Genomic DNA, 21,538 nt, shown 5'->3' on the forward strand with positions numbered 1-21,538 from the left:
TACTTCAATCCTCTAATAATTCTTTATGTTACACTTTCTCTGGTGAAATTACTGTGTTTGTGCCTCCTGATTGGATTCTAACTGATATAACAAGATTTCCACAGGGGAAAAAAAATCCCCAAATAATCAAGAAATATATAACATGAAATACACGCAGTCACCAGTATACAGAGAAAGAGATGGAATCTGAAACAGTGTGATTCCTAGGTATATACTCTACAGAAATTCTTGCACATCTGCATAGGAGGCACATATAAAAATGTTTATTACAGCAATGTTTATATTAGTAAAAAACTGCTAACAGCTTAAGTGTCCAAAAAGGAAAACAAACGGGGGTAATGTTCACATAACGTAACGCTACTACACAAGGTAAAAACAAATAGCTTTGTTACATGTATCAGCACAGATAAATCTCAAAGATCTAACCTGAACCAGAAGGCAAACTTCAGAAGTAAATAAACAGAAATGGCATTTCTATGAAGTCAAAATGAGAAAAAAAAAAAAAAAAAGTATGAGAATAACAAATTAAGGAGGATGGTCACTTCCGGACTGAATAAAAAGGGGCTGAGGTGGGGTCATGTTTAATTTGCCAAGCTAAGTGATGGGGAGTACTCATTGTTGGTTATGTTATCTAGCCCTTTGTATATATTTGAGACATTTCAGAATAAAATCAATAATCACTAATAAACCAAGAGTTCTCAGAAAGTAGGTGATAAAAATATATATGAAAAGAAAGCAAAAAAAAAAAAAAACAAAAACAAAAAAAAAATTTGAAAAAAAAAAAAGGGATCCCTGGGTGGCGCAGCGGTTTGGCGCCTGCCTTTGGCCCAGGGCGCGATCCTGGAGACCCGGGATCGAATCCCACATCAGGCTCCCAGTGCATGGAGCCTGCTTCTCCCTCTGCCTATGTCTCTGCCTCTCTCTCTCTCTCTGTATGACTATCATAAATAAATAATAAAAAAAAAAAAAAATTTAAGAAAAGAAAGCTTTGTTGGTAAGTGGAATGAAAGGTAGTAAATTAGGATTCTAGATATCAAAATATTACTTTTCATTTGAATACCTGAAGACTTGTTCATTCACTGCACAAGAAACTATAATATGGAGGAATAATGTAGGACAGAAATAATTATACACTCATTATCTCAATCATCATTTAGCTTGGCCACAATGTTATAATTGCAAAACTGGGTTCATCATTAGCAATCACACAAAATTCTATCTTATGAAAGAAATACCTATACCTCAAAATACACCGGGGCTCACATTTGAAGTAACAATTACACTAGGAATACTAAATTATGTTTGGGCAAGAGCTACAGTGAATAACATGTCCCACTCAACAAAGTTTAAACAGATTTCTTAGAGGTGAGAAACTCCAGACAATGTAATTATTACTCTAATACTGTTTGCTTCTTTTGATTCAGGCAACAAGGCCATGTGGGTTTTAGAACCTGTGTATGTTTCTTAGTTCTTCATTAGTATAACTGTAAAGTTTAAAAAGCAATTTATTGTCCCTGTAGTAGTGTGCTAGGACTGCCATAACAAAATACCAAATTCTGAGTGGTTTAAACAAGAGAAACTTATTTTCTCACAAGTTCTGGAGGTTAGAAGCCCAAGATCAAGGTGTTAGCAGGTTTGGCTTCCTCTGAGGCCTCTGTCTTTGGCTTATAGATGGCCACCTTCTCTCTACAGCCTCACACAGTCTTTTCTTTGTGTGTATGCATCCCTCGTGTCTCATCTTGTGTCTAAATTTCCTTTCCTTAGGACATCAGTCAAATTGGATTACTGCCTCCTCTAATGGCCTCATTTTAATTTAATCATCTCTTAAAGGCTCCATCTTCACACACAGTCACATTCTGAGGTAGTGGTGATAAGGGCTTTACCAAAAGGAATCTGTGGGAAAGACAAAATTCAGCCCATAACAGTCCTCAAAAATTCTTATTATATGATCCTTTTAGGCTTTTTCATTACATTTTCATCCTTTTCTATAATTTTAATTCACAGAAGGCATATTTTAGATGCTGTTAGCAAAAGCTTTCAATCGTTGGCCCTTTTGCCCTGAACCCTCCAAGTCTAATATTTGAGTGGTTCCAAGCAATGCAGAATTTTACATGCTTAGGAAAAAGTTCTCTATTTTCTTGGCTAGTTAAAAAATGTTTGATATAATCTGCATGGATATGGAAGGAATACCAATACCAAAAATGAAGTATATAATACAAAACAGACTTTTGCATTTTTTATGTTAATTTTAGCTTAATGGTGATAATCAATTTAGTATTGACCATGGCCATTCCATGAGATTATTAAAATCAAAAGAACAGAAATTAACATAGTTGGAACTTTTAGAATCAGCAAAGTGTCATTCAAACCTATCTTTTCTTCTCATCTCTTTCTATACTGTACATTTCCCACAGTTTTATCCTTGGTTCTCTCAAACTTGGCCTGATTGTCAGAATCACTTGAGGAATTAAATTAAAAAATGGATTTTTCAAATTCCTTGCTACACACTTAAAATAAAAATCAGTCTTCTGGAGATAGGGGTCCGGAAGTATGTATTTCCTAAAAGTTCTCCAGGTTACTGTAAAGCAAAATGCTCAGAAGTGACCACTAGTTTGCAACCAGCTTACATTAGTAATTGCCAGAAATATTTCGAGCATATTCTCATACATACTTATTTCTAAATTATGTATATATATTACTGTTCTACATATGTTACATACATTAGAAAACATTCAAAAATAGAAAATTTGAAGGGATGAAATAGAAAGTAAATATAAATTCAAACATTTTCATGCTTGCTTCGGCAGCACATATACAAAAATTCAAACATTTTCATTTTTATGTTCCCAATAAAGTGTCTGCATACCCATTTTAGATTTATGACGATCTTTGAATCTTTAATTGCAATACCATTTTCTTCTGAGCTCCAGACCTATATATCCAATTGCCCACTGGATGATTCTATCTGGTGTGCAATATACACCTTAAATGCAATCAAAACAAACTACTAAAAAAAAACAAAAACAAAAAAAAACTACTAATTAGCTTCCTTTCGCTGCCCCAAGCTGAACTTGGGTGGGAAACCTGTTCTTCCAAAATCCATCCAAGTTACAAACATTAGAGATAAGCTGGACTATCCTCCCTCTTAATTGCATTGTACTGATAGTATGTACCTTCTACTTCCTTAACATCTTCTTCCAACCCTCCAATAACCAGAGTGTTGCCCTAGACCCCATTTTTCCTTTGTAATACCACAATAACTCCCTTACTAGTCTGAGTATCAGATTACATTTTCAGATTTCCATTTATCTTCCATACAACTGCCAAATTCATAATTTAAAATGCAAATCTGGTCAAGCAATTTCCTCATTTTATACCTTCCTGTTTCATTCTCACAGAAAAAATTTAAATTTTCAGTATGAAAAGGCCCGATCTAGTCCTTGCCTACCTATATTCAATTTCCTTCTTCTGCCCTTTACTCTATTTCCAGGGCTCCTGCCAAGTGGACCCTCTTGAGGCCTTTGAATGCAGGAGTCCTCCTCAAGACTACAGGCCTGGGGAAGCCTGGGTGGCTCAGTCAGCTCTTGACTTTGGCTCAGGTCATGATCTCAGGGTCCTGGGGCAGAGCCCCAAGTCTAGCCCCACTGATCCCACTCCTGTGTTGCCACTCAGCAGATAGTCTGCTTGAAGATTCTTTCTCCCTTCTCCTCTACCCCTCTCCTGGCTCTTGAACACACACACAAGTATGCTCTCTAAAATAAATAAATCTTAAGGGGGTGGGGAAAAAAGACTCCAGGCCTCTAGCCATGCCATTCCCTCTGCCAAAACACTCTTTAAGAGTGTCAAGAGTGTTACCTGGGTCAAGTATCTATTTCTCTGGTAAGCTTTTTGTAATCTTGAAGTAGAGATGATCCCTCTCTTCACTAGATAAATATTTGTAAAATTAATGTGACACACTAAGTTAAAAGTATTGAAAGAAAATAATTCACATTACAAAAATAATAATAATTCACACTGCAAAAGAGAAGCACAAAGTTTAGAAGATGGCAAACAAATGCCAGTCTGTCAAAAGTTTCTCTTCAGGTGGGTTAACAAGCTACAAATGAAATATGATCATTTCAGAATGTAAGTTCTAAACTGGGTCAAAATCAAAAGAAAAGCTAAAATATTTTGTAAAAAAGAGGAACGGGGAGAAAAGGGAGAAAAAATTTGTGTAGTCAAAGTTCAGAATGCTAAAAAGCATAAAAGCAAAAACTTGAAAATATGCAAAAAAAGAAGCTGAGGAAAACACTTAAGTTCCTAAAACTAAAGTCATAAGAAACTTATTTGAGGAATATATTTTTAAAAATCATCAAATAGAGGGGTGCCTGGATGGCTGTGGGTTGAGCATCTGACTCTTGATTTCAGCTCAGGTCATAGCCTCAGGGTCGTTGGGACTGAGCCCTGCATTGGGTTCTGCACTGGGCATGTAAGTCTGCTTGGGATTCGGTTTCTCCTTTTCCCTCTGTCCCCTCTTCTCTCCCGAAGGAAGGAAGGAAGGAAGGAAGGAAGGAAGGAAGGAAGGAAATCAAAGGAATGGGTAACAATAAAAGTGGGCAAGTAAATCTTACTTAGGTTATAAGATAATCCAGGATATTAAGTAATGTTAGTGTATAATCTTCATATTTGTTCAGATAATACAAACTGTGAGGTCATAGATGGTATACAGGAGAAAGGTAACTAGTTAAGGACTCAGAAGGCTAGGCCTAATTACAGTTCAATCTTAACTTCTCTCTGTAACCATCTTGTAACATGAGGATATTCTAGCTTATTGCAGGGTTACAATAGGGATTAATAAAATAATGTATGTGAAAGTTCTTTGTAAACTATAAAATCCTATGCCTAATTATGGTATTATTTTGATTCACATAATATCTTTCTAAATTTTTAAAACCACACGCAGTGGTTAAATCTAGCTATTTCAAGACTAACCTTCTAGAATCCTCAGCCATTTGAACCAACTAAACTCCCTTTTCCCCGACCATCTCTTCCAAATTGGAAACCTCACACTATGACAACTGAAGCACACTCAGAAATCCTAAAATTAGATATAAGCTTAAAATCTACATATGGGATCACTGCAGACATACTGTGACTGGCAGGTTAATCCAGTACTTTGATTTACTTCCTGCTTTGACCAGTAAAAGTATTTGGGTGTATGTGGGGGGGATCCTTTGATATTTTCACATCTCTGTTTTTACAGAGATTCTTGAGAGTGTTTCAATATGGAGGTGTAAGAAATTAGAAAAAGAAAGGTGGAGAGTAGGCAACAGGAGAAATTAAAAGCAGCAGTTGGTATGGTAGGCTGCATGGAATATTCAGCAAAAAGCGGCAGCAGCAGATAGTTTTGATGTACAAGTCTAACAAGAACTTCTACCCTATAGCCCATAGAAACAGCTACAGAAGACACCTTAATTCTACTCTGTGTGGCAAATAGCCACTGGATCCATACTAGCTCACTAACGGTATTACTGTCCATTTCAACATTTCTACGCAGAAATGCATGTAGGATATGGGAGTAATAGATTGTGCCTAACAAAAGGAGACCTAAAAAAGGCCACCAAGAATGGAAAGAGTAAACCAATTTGCTAAATTGGAAGGACAGACTTCTACTTCTAGTCATGATGGAGTAATGCATACTAGATTTACTGCCCCACCTTAACTAGAAAATCAGATAAAATATATGGAATGATGATTTTCAGATATTGTACAATAGGCAAAAGAGGGCAGCGATCACTGGGAGAAATCTTGCAACTGCCCAAGCCTAGTGCCTAGAGCTTCCGTACTATACAGTAGGAAGAAGAAACCCAAGCAGAGCCCAGAAGTCTTGCTCAGATGGCAAATGGCTCAGAGCTCAGGGCAAGGTAGCTAGAATCTACAGGGCAAAATACCAGAAAATAGATGGCTATACAGAGAAACTGGAGCTCTCCAGAGGAGTTCCTGTGAGTCCTTGGGCAAATACTTATCTTTGCACACAGGGAAGAAAACTATCTAAGGCCAGGGAAAAAGACCACTGGAAAGGAGTAGGTGTAACAATTTTCAGAGCTCATATATGGCCAAGGATAGTTCAAGTTCCAGTAAACAAGAGTAAAAAAGACCTAATATCCTGGGGCCTTAAGTAATATCCTCAGAAAGGTACTGTCTTAGTAGTGGGGATACATTGTCCCCAAACTAAAGGCTGTTTGACCACCCTAATAAAGCTCAAAAGAAAGCCTTGACAAGGCCAAACAAATTTGAAGTAACTTAACTGTATATTATAACAAAGCCTAATAATATTAAAGGAATCCTACAAAATCCAGCACACAAGAGAAAATGTATAATATCTGACATAAAAACAAAACAAAACAAAAAAACACCAGGCATTCAAAGCAACATGAAAGTCTAACCCACAACCAAGAGAAAGGTCAGTGAATAGCAAGAGATCCCAAAACAACAAAAATGGTAAAATAAGCAGGCTAAAGATGTTAAAACCATTACACTCTAGATTCAAGAAGGTAGAGGAAAATATGAAGATAATGAGGAAGGGCATGGAAGATATAAAAAATACTTAAACTGAATTTCTACAGGTAGAAAATACAACAACAGAAATGAAAACTATACCAAATGAGATCAATAGCAGATTAGACATTGCAGATGAAAAGATCAGTGAACATGAAGTTTATAAAAAAGCAAAAGAATATATTCAAAAACATAACAGAAACCATCTAAAATGAAATAGTAAAAAAAATGCTGAAAAGAAAATGCATAAAGCTGGGTGACAATGTCAAGCTGGCTAACATACATGTGTAGGAATCCCAGAAAGAGGGTAGGGTAAACAGAAAAAATAAATTCAGAGAAATAATAGCCAAATACTTTCCAAATTTGATGAAAACTATAAACCCACAGTTCCTAGAATCTCAACAAATCCTAAGCAGAAGAAATATGAAGCCACACCAAGACACATCATAATCAAGCTGGGAGTGGAAAAGCTGCCAGAAAAAAAAGATGACATCTAGAACAAGTAACAGCAGTTTCTCAACAGAAGCTATACAAATAAAAGGCAAGTGAGTGACATCTTTAAGTTCTAGAGGGGGAAAAAAAAAGTCAACATAGGATGCTATATCCAGCAAAAATCTTTCAAAAACGAGGGAGGAATAAAGACTTCTAAAGACAAAAGCCAAGAGAATTTATCATCAGCAGATCTACACTACAAGAAACAATAAAAGGAAGTTCTTCAAGGAAAATCTCCAAAAAGTAATGAAGAACAACAGAAATGATATATATGCGGTAAATATGACTTTTTTCCTCATTTAAAGAAATTTCTTGAAAATTGATCTTTTTAAATTGATTTTTTTTAAAGATTTTATTTATTTATTCATGACAGACACACAGAGAGCAGAGACAAAGGCAGAGGGAGAAGCAGGCTCTACCCAGGAAGCTCCATGTAGGACTCAATCCCAGGACCCTGGGATCACGCCCTGAGTGAAGACAGATGCTCAACTGCTTAGCCACCCAGGCATCCCAAAAATTGATCTCTTAAAGTAAAAATATTTTGGGGTTTATAACATATGCAGAAGTAAAATATATACCAATAGCAAAAAGGTTAAGAGATTAAATGGAAGTACTCTAATAAGGTTCTTTCACTCTACATGAAGTGACAACATAGTTTCTAGAGTTAGGCTGTGACAAGTTAAAGATGCACAATGAAAATCCTGGAGTAACCACTATAAAATTAAAAACAAAAAAGTATATCTGAATTTCAGCCTTTGCTTAGAATGTGAAAAGCTAAGAGTACTTATTTCTCCTACCCTTAACACAAACAAAAGACACAAATATGGGGGATCCCTGAGTGGCTCAGCGGTTTAGCGCCTGCCTTCAGCCCAGGGTGTGATCCTGGAGTTCCAGAATTGAGTCCCACGTCAGGCTTCTGTATGGAGACTGCCTCTCTCTCTCTCTCTCTCGAATAAATAAAATCTTAAAAAAAAAAAAAAAAAAAAAAAAGACACACATAATTTCCCAAACTGTAATTTTTCTCAAATCCTTCAGAGACCTGAAGTCACAGGGCAACTAACTGTGTATCTAAAACAGGGAAGAATTAGATGGAGTACTTGCTTACTGGGTAAGAGCAGAAGTCATAAAAGTGAGTAAAAAGGTTTCAGCTATATGTTTTAACAAACTGCTAAAGGTAAGGTAGGCTGCAGTGAGAGTTTGAATCCCTGGGGCTTCAGACAGAGTTAACTGCACCCTCTTGTACATTCTTCTTCAAAAATTTTACCAGGAGCTCTAAGAAAGATTGGGACAAGGATGAGAAACCTGAAAAAGGTACGCAGTGCAGGCCTGGGGCAGGGGAGGAACAGCACTAGCTATGGGAAAAGTGTGAAGCCTTATTGGATCCTTCCTATTTCACCCATGGAACAAAAGCCTTAAGCTTTTATTAGAAAGGCAGAAACCACTGTTGCTTTCAGGGCATACATGAATACTCAAAGCTGGGAAAAGGCACTAAAATAAAAAACCTACCCTTGGTGTAGGGGCAGGATACTGTCTTGAGTCTAGACCATGACGTTTCCTATAGCTGGGGTGGAGGCAGAATCACGGAGAAGGACCCACTCTCAAGAGTCAGAGACACTATATCTAAGATTGAGGCTGGTCAGAACAGAGTGTCCCTTCTCCACTCTCCCAACACCATCACCAATATAGTAAGCATTTAATCTTCTGCTGAGGGAGGGTAACAGCATGAACAAAAAACCCCTGGCAAACAGCCCCCACCCTAAATACAAGGTAATGCCAGGAAAATCCGAAGCCTGATAACAACTGTAGTAACAAAATCCAAAGCCAGCTCTACTCCCAAACAGACTGATCAACCTCCCATACTAAAGGCTGAGCAAAGATAAGGTGTGCCTATTTCTAGGCTAATTACTGTCCTACATAATATGTCCAGCTTTCAATAAAAAGTTGAGACATATGAAAAAGAAAGAAAACATACCATGAATAGACAAAACAACAGAATCAGATCTCAAATGTCCCAGATGTTGGAATTATAAGAGAATTTAAAATAACTATGACTGATATGCTAAAGGCTGTAGTGTAAAAGGTGGGCAACATGTATAATCTCAGATGGATGATTTCAGCACAGAGATGGAAACTGCGAGAAAGAATAAAAGATGCTAGAAATTAAAAACACAGGAAGAGAAAGAATACTTTTGATGGGTTCATCAGTAGACTCAACACAGTTGAGGAAAGAATTGGTGAGCCTGGAAGTTAATAAATATTACCCAAACTGAAACAAACACACACACACATACACAGCAGAAAAATTAAAAAACAAAAGAGAGCATCCAAGAGCTGGGGGACAATATCAAACGATCTAATACACATGTAATTGTAATCCAAAAGTCTCAGAGAACACCAACCAGGATAAATATGAAAAAGGTATCTCTAAAAGCTAATAATGGAGATAAAAGAGAATCATAATAAATAATCAAAAGAAGGCAGGATAAAGAAAAAAGGAAGTAAGAATAAGCAGGACAGGACAGCCTGGGTAGCTCAGTCAGTTAGGTGTCTGGTTCTTGGTTCTGGCTCAGGTCATGAACTTACAGGTCCTGGGATTGAACCCCAAGTGAGGCTCCCAGCTCAGTGGGGGTGGGGGGTGGGTGTGTCTGTTTGAAGATTCTTTCCCTCTGCCCCTCTCCCCACCCCTCTTTCTCTCAAATAAATCCTTAAAAATAAAAAAAGGAATAAATGGGAAAACAACTAGCAAGATGGTCAATTTGAATTCAAACTTAGCATTAATCACATTAAATATATAAATGACCTAAAACACCAAATAAAAGCACTTCTCAGACGGAATTTATGAAGCAACATCTAAGATAGGTAAAGACACATATGGGTTTAAAAGTAAAAGAATATGACATATTACACAAATGCTAAATCAAAAGAAAGTTGGGAGTGTCTAAATTAGTATCTAAGTAGTATCATTCAAAATGATAAAGGTTTTATTTCATCACAAGGATATAATAATCCTAGATGTGCATGCATTTAATAATAGAGCTTCAAAATACACTAAACCAAAACCAATAGAACTAAAAAAAAATTAATCCACAATTATAGTTGGAGATTTCATCCTTCTTAATAATTGATAGAATGAGTTTACAGAATAATGACATAAATACAGAAATTTTAAATTGGAAGGGCAGAGCAGAAACAGGTAAAAGAAAAAGATGAAATAAAGATAAAACAATTGGTAGATAGAAGGCTGGTTCCTCTCAAACTGCTTGAAATACAACCTTGGGACTGGTTGAACTGGTAACCCTCTGATTGACACGAAGACAACCCAGGATGAAGCATTTGTGAGCTATTCAGACTGGAGGAGTTAATTAATCGAGTTATCAATGTTGAGGCCTATAATCCCCATCTCCCCACCCCCATCAGAATTACTTGAGATACCTATTAAGGAAAAAGATTCTCAGGCCCCAGGCCCAGATCTGTTGAATCTAATCTCCAAGGATAAGATCTAAAAATCTAGTTTTAACAATCTTCCTAATGACTTAGGCTCAATGAAATCTGCAAACTACTGGTCTACGACAGGATGCCATACCAGGAGAGGTAATTCAAAGGCTGAAGTGTTTTTCACTGTCCTCACCACATGGAAAGGTCTTCATTTTGTTCAGTCTCAGAGTCTAGAAGAGGAATTAGGGTCCCTGCAACGTTGATACTTGTGATTTCCAGAACTTTTTTTTTTTGGGGGGGGGGGGGATGGTGGTGGTAAGATTAAACAGCTTTACAATGAACATATAGATGTATATTTAGAAAAGAGTGAGGGAGAAGGGGAAAGGAAGAGTGAGGGACTACAAATGTATGTATGTATGTGTGCCTATGGTTATCAAATATGGGGTGAAGTTAATTTTGGTTGAGCCACAGATTCACATTCTGCTTTTTCACAAGTAAAAGAGGCCAGACACACACTTTTTAATTTCCAGAAGCTAGGCTTCTAGCTGAAGATCTAATATATCAGCCTGGCTTAACTATAACAGCTAACATTTATTGAGTACTGCACTAAGTACACTGGTATACTTTAACAGAATCTTTATAATAACCCTGTAAAGCAGGCATTATTATCCCCACTTACAAAGCTGAAACTGGACCATCAAGAGATTATAACTTGCCTCAAGTCATATGGTTATGATAAATGAAGGATTCAAACTAAGGGAATTTGGCAACAAAGATCTGTTTTCTTAGCCCACTCAGCTTTTATTAACAATGCTGGTAAGAGAAGGTTGCTTCAAATCCCTGGACTAAAAGCTTCAGACTGAAGCAAGATTTTGCACTAGGTGCCAGAACCCAGCAGCATTCCCACCACTACTACTGGTTCAATTGCAGGTCAATTAAGAGGAATCGATCCCTTCAAAGTTTTCATGTTGAGGTCTCCACTGTAAAAGGAATTATGGGCCACTTCTTTCGGCCAACATGGCAAAAGACCAAGAACACTACTGGCTCTGCCTCAACTGAAAACTGAGCAGCCTTTCGAAAGCTGTAAGATTCTCTATTGTATCAGAAATCCTGGTAGAAAAAGAAAGAAGAAAAGAAAGAAAGAAAGAAAGAAAGAAAGAAAGAAAGAAAGAAAGAAAGAAAGAAAGAAAGAAAGAAAGAAAGAAAGAAAGAAAGAAAGAAAGAAAGAAAGAAAGAAAGAAAGAAAGAAAGAAAGAAAGAAAGAAAGAAAGAAAGAAAGAAAGAAAGAAGAAAAGACAGAAAGACAGAAAAAGAAAAAGAAAAAGAAAAAGGAAAAAGAAAAAGAAAAAGAAAGAAAGAGAAAATAAAAGAAAAAAGGAAATCCTGGTAGCTGGTAGAGATGTTCTCAATGAGTTTTGGGGGTGAAGTCAGTACCTCCTGCAGCTGGTGATAGGATCTGCATACCAAAACAAGGAGATGCTTAATAACTTAGAATGCTTTCATGCAAAAGAATTCCTCCTTTCCCACAGGCAGTAGGTATGTAAGAAGAGTAGGGCACATCTCTGGTGCACAACCAGGAAAACTCAAGACAGTATGGCTCTTTCTGGGGCCTGAGAATAGGCAAAAGTCTGTCACAGTTTTTCACAGGAGCAGGCAACAGTTCACAAGGGGTTCTCAGGCTGTGTTGAGTTGATCACCAAGAGTTGAAGCTAAAGAAAATGCCATGTCAGGAAAGAGACTGCAAACTGAATTTGGCAGTCTCTTTTGGAGAGTTGAAAACCAAGAATGTCAACTGGGCTGTAAATTTCAAAGGACAGAAGAGGCAGGAAAATGGAGAAGCAATCACAGCTAACTGTTATATAGACCTTACTGTCCATCATGAGCGGTTTCAAGATCTCTGAATGTTATAACACATTTACTACAACAATCCTAAGTTAAGAGGTAGGTACTATTAACATCTTACAGAAGAAACTGATGCACAGAGAATATAAGTTGCCAGAAGACACAGACAGTATATGGCAGAGCTGGGATTCTGGCCCAGACAGTTGCCACCCGTGGTCATTTACATTCATAAATATGACATAGTACGGCATCTCTCGAAAAGCCAGTAAGAACTGAACTGGAAGTGGAAGAGAGAAAACCGATGTCCTGAGGTTGGCTAAGAGTTGATCTGAAAAGGGTCTGTAAACCAGATCAACCCTTGTTTATGACCTACCATATACTTTGATGGGTTCTACTAGATCTGCCCAAAAAGACAGAATCCTGTCAGGCAATCAGAATTCCAAACAATTCAGCCCAGTATTCCAGGATTAGGAACATTCGTTCTATGTGAAGTACAGTAACACCTTTCTTGCCCACCAAAAAAAAAAAGTGTAATATATAATGTGGTTTACACAAAATAACAGGTTAAATAGTAAACAGGTTAAAAATAAGAATAAACTATATCCAAAAAGAATATTCTAAAATATAAGGTCCCAATTTTTTCTAGCGAAAAAGAACAGAAGCACAAGTAGTGGTGCTAATCTTAAACAAGAAGAGTAAGAGTGGTGAGCTATATAATGAAAATGTCAAGCAAAGGCAAGCATCTGTTGATAAACCTTACAGACATGTATACCTGCCTCATTTAGTGCTAGCCATACAGTAAGGGTTCATTTCAGCAGCGAACAGCCAGTATGGTACAATGAGTGCCATTAAAAGTGCTTGAGCAGCCATACTGTGCTTTCTTCCGTTTGAGCGGTCCTCAACAATTTCTTTCAAGTAGACTCTCTCTTTCCAATGACTGTCTTTTGATTCACAGCAAAGATTTTTTCTTTTTTTTTTTTTCTTTTCTTATTTATTTATGATAGTCACAGAGAGAGAGAGAGGCAGAGACATAGGCAGATGGAGAAGCAGGCTCCATGCACCGGGAGCCCGACGTGGGATTCGATCCCAGGTCTCTAGGATCACGCCCTGGGCCAAAGGCAGGCGCTAAACCGCTGCGCCACCCAGGGATCCCAAAGATTTTGTTTTCTAAAGCATAAACAAACTTGAGGGTACTTAACATACCAGATGTTAAAGTGCAAGCTTTACTGAAGGTCTAGGTGGGTGAATCAGGTGGTAGGGGATACCCTAGGCCTATCTAGAAGCAGTTCTATAGAATGAAAAGAAAAAAATGAATTCAGTCAATAAAACACTAACCGAAAGTTGATCATTTGTAATAATTAGTAAAACATAGGTGGAACTACATTTAACTCTATGTACATGAAGGCTTGGAAGTAATTCTAACTAAGCTCCCTGTGCATCACGTAAAGTTAGTGAACAGCACATTCTATGGCTTATGATCTAGAAGATTTGTTTTGGCACAGTTAATCCAGTTGTTTCATGTCATGAGTCTCAAGGACTATCCTGCATCCATTTCTACAATGATGGTTCACTGAGAAGTAGTCAAAAGGAGAAATAGTAATAATATAGAGATTTCCATTCACAGTTAAAATTACCCTTAAATAAAAGCCTAACTCTCAACTAATTTGGAAAAGATAGAGAAATGTAAATTCTGTCTGAATGGCCAAGATTTCCAGATACCTGAGGTCCTGGGGTACAGAAGTACCAATAACAATGTAATTTCTAAAGGCTGGCCTGGCCCCAAAAGTCAAAAGTCACTCAACAGATTTTACTTAAATATACAAGTGCGATGATTACAAAGATTATCTAGATATAGCTTAATGTAATAACACATCAGAACAAGTACTAATGAGTATATAATTTATTCTTTATATAGCAATCTGGCAAAGTTAGAAAGCACATAAAACAGAATTAATTTTACATGACCATATCAATACTTCCACGCTTTTTCTTTTGATCTCTGGCACAGGCAATCTTGACAATAAATCATGGATAGCAGTTCTCACAATCTTGAACTTCTTTTGTCCCCTCATCTTTTCACCGTCTTAAATTATATCTGTCTCCTAATCCAGGGGTACCAAAAGGTATCTATATTATGCTTTTTATCCCATTAATCCACTCATTTGTTAGTGATTCAGCATCTTTTTGTGGGCATAATTTCCCTTGACCAAAGCAGATTCAAAAAAGTGGAACTCTAAGTTATATCTACTGATCTAAAAAATGTTTTCCCTTGTTATACTTTTTAACTGAGCTTTTAGAAATGTACTGTGGCAAAAAAGAGCTGGTATCTAGGCCTTTATCGGTGTTGAATTTTTTTCCTGATAACACATACGGTTTAAATTTTATCACACTCATGAAACTACAAAGGACTTAAATTGCCCAACAACCAGGGATTCTAGAACTGTCTACCTCCCCACTATTTCTGCCAATAATTACCTTACGTTTCCTGTGAGTGCATTCCCCATTTCCCTCTCTCCTTTCTATCTGCCTATTCTCCTCACTTAGTGTCCATAATTTCAGAGGATTCCATGACCAGCAGCACATCCAGCTTTTTCCCCTGTGGATCTGAAAACGATCACCCCCAGGATTCCAGACATCAGAGATCTTAACAAAGTAGAAACTACAGGGTGTGATGTGGAGATAAAAGACCCAGGAAATAGGATTTGGAAGAACAGTACAAAAAAGACTCTTTTATGAAAAAAAGAGTAGAGGAAAAAAGAAGCAGGTGACAGATGGAATAAAGAAAGAAATACCAGTTACTCTGAACATTTATATAAAGTACTTGTACAGCATGCATTATTACGTTTGAGCTATATACAAGCAAGGTGGATCAATAACTGATATGAAATCAGTTTTAAAGTAATGGTCCCACGTAAAGGGGAAGAAAAGTCCTGAATGCCTTGATCAGATTGTGCCAAGTCCTGCCCTGCACACACATCACTGTCACTCATATCTTTGTGCTCTTTCAGTAGGTCACTGAAAAATGCAGTCTAAAGTAGGCCTGATTTAAACAGCGTTCTCCCAAGACTTCAACCAGGATTCTGCAAACCTGAGCAGCCAGGGTTCCAATGCAGCCCAAGGTTGCTTTCCAGTCCGGGCTAGAGGGAGACAATGCAGTTAAGAAGAGATAGAAAAGACTTAACACTTTTTCAGAATCAGGCATGTCAATCTCTGGTCTCCGTTCCCTATAGTTCTGCTTTACTGGAGGCAGCAACTGATCAAGAAAGAGTGACTTCTCCCAGCTTGGACTCCATTACTTTCCCATGATTCCCATGATGTCGCATAAAGGATTCTTAATTATTAAGGTTATTAACCCTTAAATGAAAAAGGCCAAAGAGATGGTTATGGTTATGCCAAGTTAAAAAAACACCAGTTAGAGGAGCCTGGGTGCCTCTGTCTGTTAAGCATCTGCCTTCAGCTCAGGTCGTGAGCCCAGGGTCCTGGGATCGATCCCCACATCAGGCTCCGAGCTCCATGGGGCGCCTGCTTCTCCCTGCTTCTGCCATTTTCTGTCTCTCATGAATAAATAAAATCTTTAAAACTAATAATAATAAACAACATTTAATTTGGGTACTTGCAGAAAAAGCCCTTATTTTTCTACCTCATTTTGGTGGGAATATTATTTTTTCTTCAATATATCATGAAGACTGGTTAATTTATAAAGTGTTTGAAAATGCTTTAGAATAATAATGGAAGTAGACCGCAAGTATATGGGAAAATGGAGAAGGGGAAGAAATTGCACATTCATATAAATATTTGGTCAAATAACTTTAGTCAATAAATGAAAATTATATACTCCCTAGTGTATAATGCACACAACACTGCCATAAGAATTGCTATGAGACGATTCGTCAAGTATCTGTGTAATGTTCCATATGCCTTTCTACCACTATTATTAAATGCTTGCTAATATTCTTTAGAAACATTCTTTCATCTATGGTGAGGTATAAGCCAGTAACAACAAACCCTGGGTACTTCACAGTTCTGCACTGGTCAGCCTTAACTTTCATATGAGTTTCTACAATTCAGGATTATTGTTTTCTGATATCTACATAGATACAGTTAACACCTTGTACTTTGTGCCAACCACTGTTCCAGGCATGTTTATATATAATTCTCAAAACAAGCCTATGAGATGTATACAAGCAATTCTCCAATGCAACCTTTGTATGGTCACTCATCACCTAAGCAAAAGAGAATCTTCAACTGTTTGGTTTCTACAAGTATCTTAGGAAGAAGAGGGGGAGCAAGCCTTAACCATTACTCAGCAAGAATCAATTTTTATCTAAAATGTTTACATGCAATAAGAAAAATATCTAAGCAGGGACGCCTGGGTGGCTCAGTAGTTGAGCGTTTGCCTTCGGCTCAGGTTATGAATCCTGATTGGGCTCCCTGCATTGAGCCTCCTTCTCCCTCTATTCTGCCTCTCTCTCTGTGTCTCTCATGAATAAATAAAATCTTAAAAAAAAAAAACTAAACAGACAATAAAATGAAGATAAATTTCCTATAATTAATACTTTTTACATATACAATAATATGAGCTTCCTGTCTATAGAAGACAAATTCTATTCCCCTTCTGACTCATGTACCCCAAACTGCTTCTAATTTTATCTGCTAGTAAGAGTTCAAAAGGAAGAGCATATATTACATCTTTCCTTTAGACTAGGCAGAGCTAACTTATTGGCCTTGACACCCAGGTGCAGAGGGCTCAATTAGGTCCCAAAAGCCTCAACCACCATGTCATAGGAACTTTTTGAATTTTTTTTGTGTGTGGTTTTTTTTTTTTTTAACTTTCATTGCCACTATTCAGAATGTTTCCAGAAGAGTTAAAAAAAAAAAAAAGGTAAAATGAGAAGGAAGTCAAAAGCTGCAAAAGCTTAAGAGACCATAGTGAGACTGTACCCTTTCGAGAAGGTGTGAAAACTTATATAACATGGAAAGACTTGAAGAAGCAATTAGAGCAGAGTGATATGGGATTTTGTGAGAAGTGGCAAGCTAGGGACAAAAAAAGCACCATTGTGTCTTCACTGTACTTCATATGAAGGCCTGGGACACCCACAGGATTGTATATTGTAGAAAACTATTTAGAAAATGCTAAAATGGAGTGAAAATAGGTGTTGCTGTCATGCTAATTAACAAAAATTAATTTATAAGTTATAATTGGTTTATAAGCTATCTGCTTTTTAAAAAGATTTGAGAAGGCTAAGTCCACATTTCCTTTCAGGTTAACATCTGTAGGCTCTCCCAGTTTTTCTCTTGATTTATGATGCTACTATTCTCATGATATACCCCAATTCTCCAACGCAACCTTTGTATTGTCACTAATCACCTAAGCAAAAGAGAACCTTCAATTGCTTGGTTTCTATAACTCACAGGATATAGTCCAAAGTCCTTAGCACTGCAGATCTACTCTTGTTCCTTTTCTAACTACTCTCCCAAATGCACCATTTAAGGGCAGGTACCCTTCACAATCTCCTTCTGTCCTTGACCAGAAACCTCTGTCTCTGGGGTGGTCAAATCCCAAGCCTACTGTATGTGTCTTGGCCCCTACAGGTGCAACCTTAATTTCCTCAAAATGCCATGCAGTTTCATGCCTCTGTATCTTTGTATATGTTACCCCATCTGGCTAGAGGCCTTTCCCAGCATCGCCCCCCCCCCTTTTTTTTTTGCTTGATTTATTTCATCCTTTAGGGTTCAGTCTTACATTATCTGGGAAGCTTTCCTGATACCCTCACCCTCGGGTAGTGGGTCAGATGCTCTCTGGATACCACACACATTCCCTGACTAGCCTCTAAAATGCTTCACCACTTTCTAGCTAAGTAACCTTGGACAAGTTCATTAACTTTACTGAGGCTGCTTCTTCATAAAACAGAAGGTTACCATTAATTTGGTATCACTATGAAATAATGTGAAAAATCAGTTTATAAACAGTAAAAGCACTATGCATTAACAATTTTACCATAAACCGAAAGAGTACACAATATTCTAAATGAATATACTTTAGTTGATTTAAAGATAGGATTCATCCTTTGATCTCCAGACTCTTCTCCAAGGATGCCCTGCATTTTATCTAACTTTCTCGCTCTACTAAGTCCTTGTTTTTCTATATTCCTTTCCTTATATTCAAAGGAAAAAAAAAATCTATAGTGATGTCTAGGACATTTGAAGAAAAGACTAAGTGGGAAGCTCCTGAAGGATAATGACTGTCCTTCCACCTTTCCTGATGCCTTCATGAAGACTACTATATTAGGCACATACAAATACGTGGCAAAAATGAAAGAGCTGAATGAATGAATGAATAAATGAATGAATATAAGTATACCCTATCCTTCGTGAGCTTGTAATCAAAAGGAGTTATGTGACAAATCCCATATGAATCTGGTCTTGTGTAAATGTTAACGAATGCCTTCAATGTCATCCTTAAGTGTAATAAGAAATTAAATTTTCTGCTATGCTTATTTGGTGATTTGATACACACTGTAATTGCTATCTTAGTGACTCATGCTTAACATAGGTTTTAACATTATCAGAATCACTCATGCAATTCAATACCTATTTATTAAATATCTACTGCACTAGGCCCAATGAGAGTATGAAGATAAAGGTGGACTCTGTCCATAGATTGCCAAACACATAGAAAGGAAGCTAAGTCATGAATATATATTAATACAAGACCGAATATTGTAAAATGTATCCGAAGGCCAGTGACAACCAAAGAAGACAGAGTTAGGGCCCTAGGCCCATAAGAACTAAAACTATATATTACAAATTACTGGTAGCCAATAGTTTCTGTTACAGTAGAATAGTATATCTCACACATGTAACATTTACTTTTAATCTAATTACAAACTTAATTGTGCTGCTATCTAATTTAATAAGAACCCACTGTTAACATTGATAAATCACACGTGTGCCAAAAACAGCTGCAAGCAGGTTAGGTACATGATTTCATTTAATCTCCCCGACAACCCGGCAAGTAGATACAATTATCCCTATTTTATAGATGAGGAAACAAGGCACAGGCCTTGTAAGTTTTCAAGGCTAAGAATGCGTAAATGAGAACCTAAGAAGAGACAAAAACGAGTAATCCACAGACAGTGAGCGGACCCACTGGCCAGCAGCAGTGCTCTCTCTCCACGTCTCCCGAATGCACCCGGAGACAGGTGCAAGCAACCTGCCTCCTTTCCTTTCCTGAGTTCATAACTGAACCGTTGATGCTCGAGCAGATCATCTCAAAACGCTCCCACCCCACAGGGCGGGCTGCTCTTTAAATCCTAGGCAGAGATCAGGGTAAACGAGACCGAATCAGATCCCCGGGCGGACAGAGCTCAGGCGGGATGGCGAAATCAAACCCTCGGGCCGGGCATCACCGCTCCGGGATCACCTCCAGGGGATGGCAGCAGCACCCAGCCCGCCCCGTCTTCTCCTTCGGAACCCCAGGCAGCCTGCATTGTGCCACCGGCTCTTTAACCCTTCACCTGCCGGCTCGGCGGGTCTCCGCTCCACCCTGCTCCCCCCCAACGCCAGGCCTCGCGCGCCTGCCCCTCCGCGGCGGTCAAGCCCCGAGCCCACCCGGGCGCTCGTCGGCCCCCGCGGCAGCCCGTCCCGCTCCATCCCCCGGCCGGCTACTCACGGTTCCAGTACACCGGGTAGCACTCTCCTTGGGTCACATCCACCTCGTAGAGGCCGCCCCGCACACACACCCGCTCGATGTTCACCAGCTCCTCCATCTCGGGCTCGTGCCCCGCGGCGCGCGGGCAGAAGCCGCAGACGCGGTCCCCGTCGTCGTCGTCGTCGTCGTCGTCCTCCCCCGAGCTGGAGGCCGGGCCGCACACTCGGTCGCCGTCCGGGGCCTCGGCCCGGGGCCGGCCACCGGTGACCTTCAGCAGCGTCCGGAAGGCGAGCTCGATGCGGAGCGAGTCGTAGCCGATGAAGGGCTTCCAGGTCTTCTTGTCTTCCTTGTAGAACCAGCGCACCTCCTCGGGGCCCAGCTCCGTCACCACCTCGTAGCGGTGCCTGGCGGCCACCCCGCCGGGGCGGCTGCGCTTCCTCTCCCCCAGCCCCAGCCCCAGCCCCAGCCCCCCTCCCGCCGCCCCGCCGCTCCCCGCGCCCGACGGGACTGGGGGCGGCTGCGGCGGCGGGTGCAGCGACGAGGAGCTGCCGCCGCCGCCGCTCTCGCCCTCGCTGTAGTAGCGCAGCGAGGAGCCCGACTCCGCGGAGCTGAAGTCATAGTTCTCGTCACTGAGGCAGGCGTCCAGCGCCAGGTGGTGATCGTGGTCCTCCGCGCCCGGCGCCAAGTGCAGCCCGGGGTCCCCGCGCAGCAGGGCCAGGGGCACCTCGCCGTCGCCCGGGGCCCCGCCGGGCAGGTGGTCGAAGCAGCAGACGCCGCCGCCGCCGCCGCCGCCGCCGCCGCCGCCGCACGCCGGCTCCGCATCCGCGCCCAGCTCCCAGGCTGCGCTGCCGCCGCCCCGGCCGTTATGCTCCGGGCTCCGCGGGGAGCCGCGGCCCGGGTAATTCATGGTGTGGAGACGCCGCCGGCTGCCCGGCCCCGCGCCGAGCCGCGGCCCCCAGCGCTTCCGCCACACATTCAACGCCGTCGCCCTCTCCACCGGTAGTTTTTAATCTTTCAAATCCCAACCGGGGCTGCGGCGGCAGCGGCGGTAGCGGCGGTAGCGGCGGTGGCTCCGCCCACCCGAGGCCCGCGGCAGCCGCAGCCGCGTTCCACCGCCCGCCCCATTGTCGCGCAGCCCGACGGGGGCGGGGCTTGGCCCTGGCCCCGCCCCCGCCGGCCGCGCGCGCCGCCCCGGAAGCCCCTGCCCCGTCGGGCCTCCCGCGAGACGCTCCATTCTCTGCGTGGCCCCCAGTGGCGGGTCAGCTCAGGGCGCTGGCAACCCTTCCGAGTTCTCAGTCGTTTTCCGCCTCCGCTCCGCTCTCCCTGCACACCTGCCTCAGCCCTAGGGGTCAGAGCCCAGACGAGGAGAGGCTTTATCCCACCCATTCTTGTATTCTGGCTCATGAGCCCGGGGAGCTGAAGCTGCATGAGAGGGGCCCCCTGGAAGTTGGGTTCTCCTGACCTTGCTTTTGTTGACCTTGCGTCCTCATCTGGACTTTCTCAGTCACTTAGCTCTGGTCCCTCCAGAACTGTCAGCCTGTCACACTGCACCGCATGCCTGCGATCCCTAATGGTGACATT

The 21,538-nt window shown here is 40.5% G+C and overlaps 1 protein-coding gene across 8 annotated transcripts in view; it reads right to left on the bottom strand.

The window, feature by feature from the left end:
- Positions 1 to 20,976, bottom strand: part of DDHD1 (DDHD domain containing 1) — a 105,376-nt gene extending 84,400 nt beyond the window's left edge. For 5 of the 8 annotated variants that reach the window (XM_072761598.1, XM_026000673.2, XM_072761594.1 and 2 more), the window contains exon 1: positions 19,979 to 20,975. In XM_072761598.1, the coding sequence (XP_072617699.1) occupies positions 19,979 to 20,864 (886 nt within the window). In that variant the 5' untranslated portion in view covers positions 20,865 to 20,975. Of the gene's footprint in view, positions 1 to 19,978 lie in introns of all 8 variants that reach the window. The other 3 variants (XM_072761591.1, XM_072761592.1, XM_072761590.1) reach the window with 1 other exon arrangement.
- Positions 20,977 to 21,538: the final 562 nt, after the last annotated feature.

This window comes from Vulpes vulpes, chromosome 6 (genome assembly GCF_048418805.1).
Source record: "Vulpes vulpes isolate BD-2025 chromosome 6, VulVul3, whole genome shotgun sequence".
Lineage (NCBI taxonomy): Eukaryota > Metazoa > Chordata > Mammalia > Carnivora > Canidae > Vulpes > Vulpes vulpes.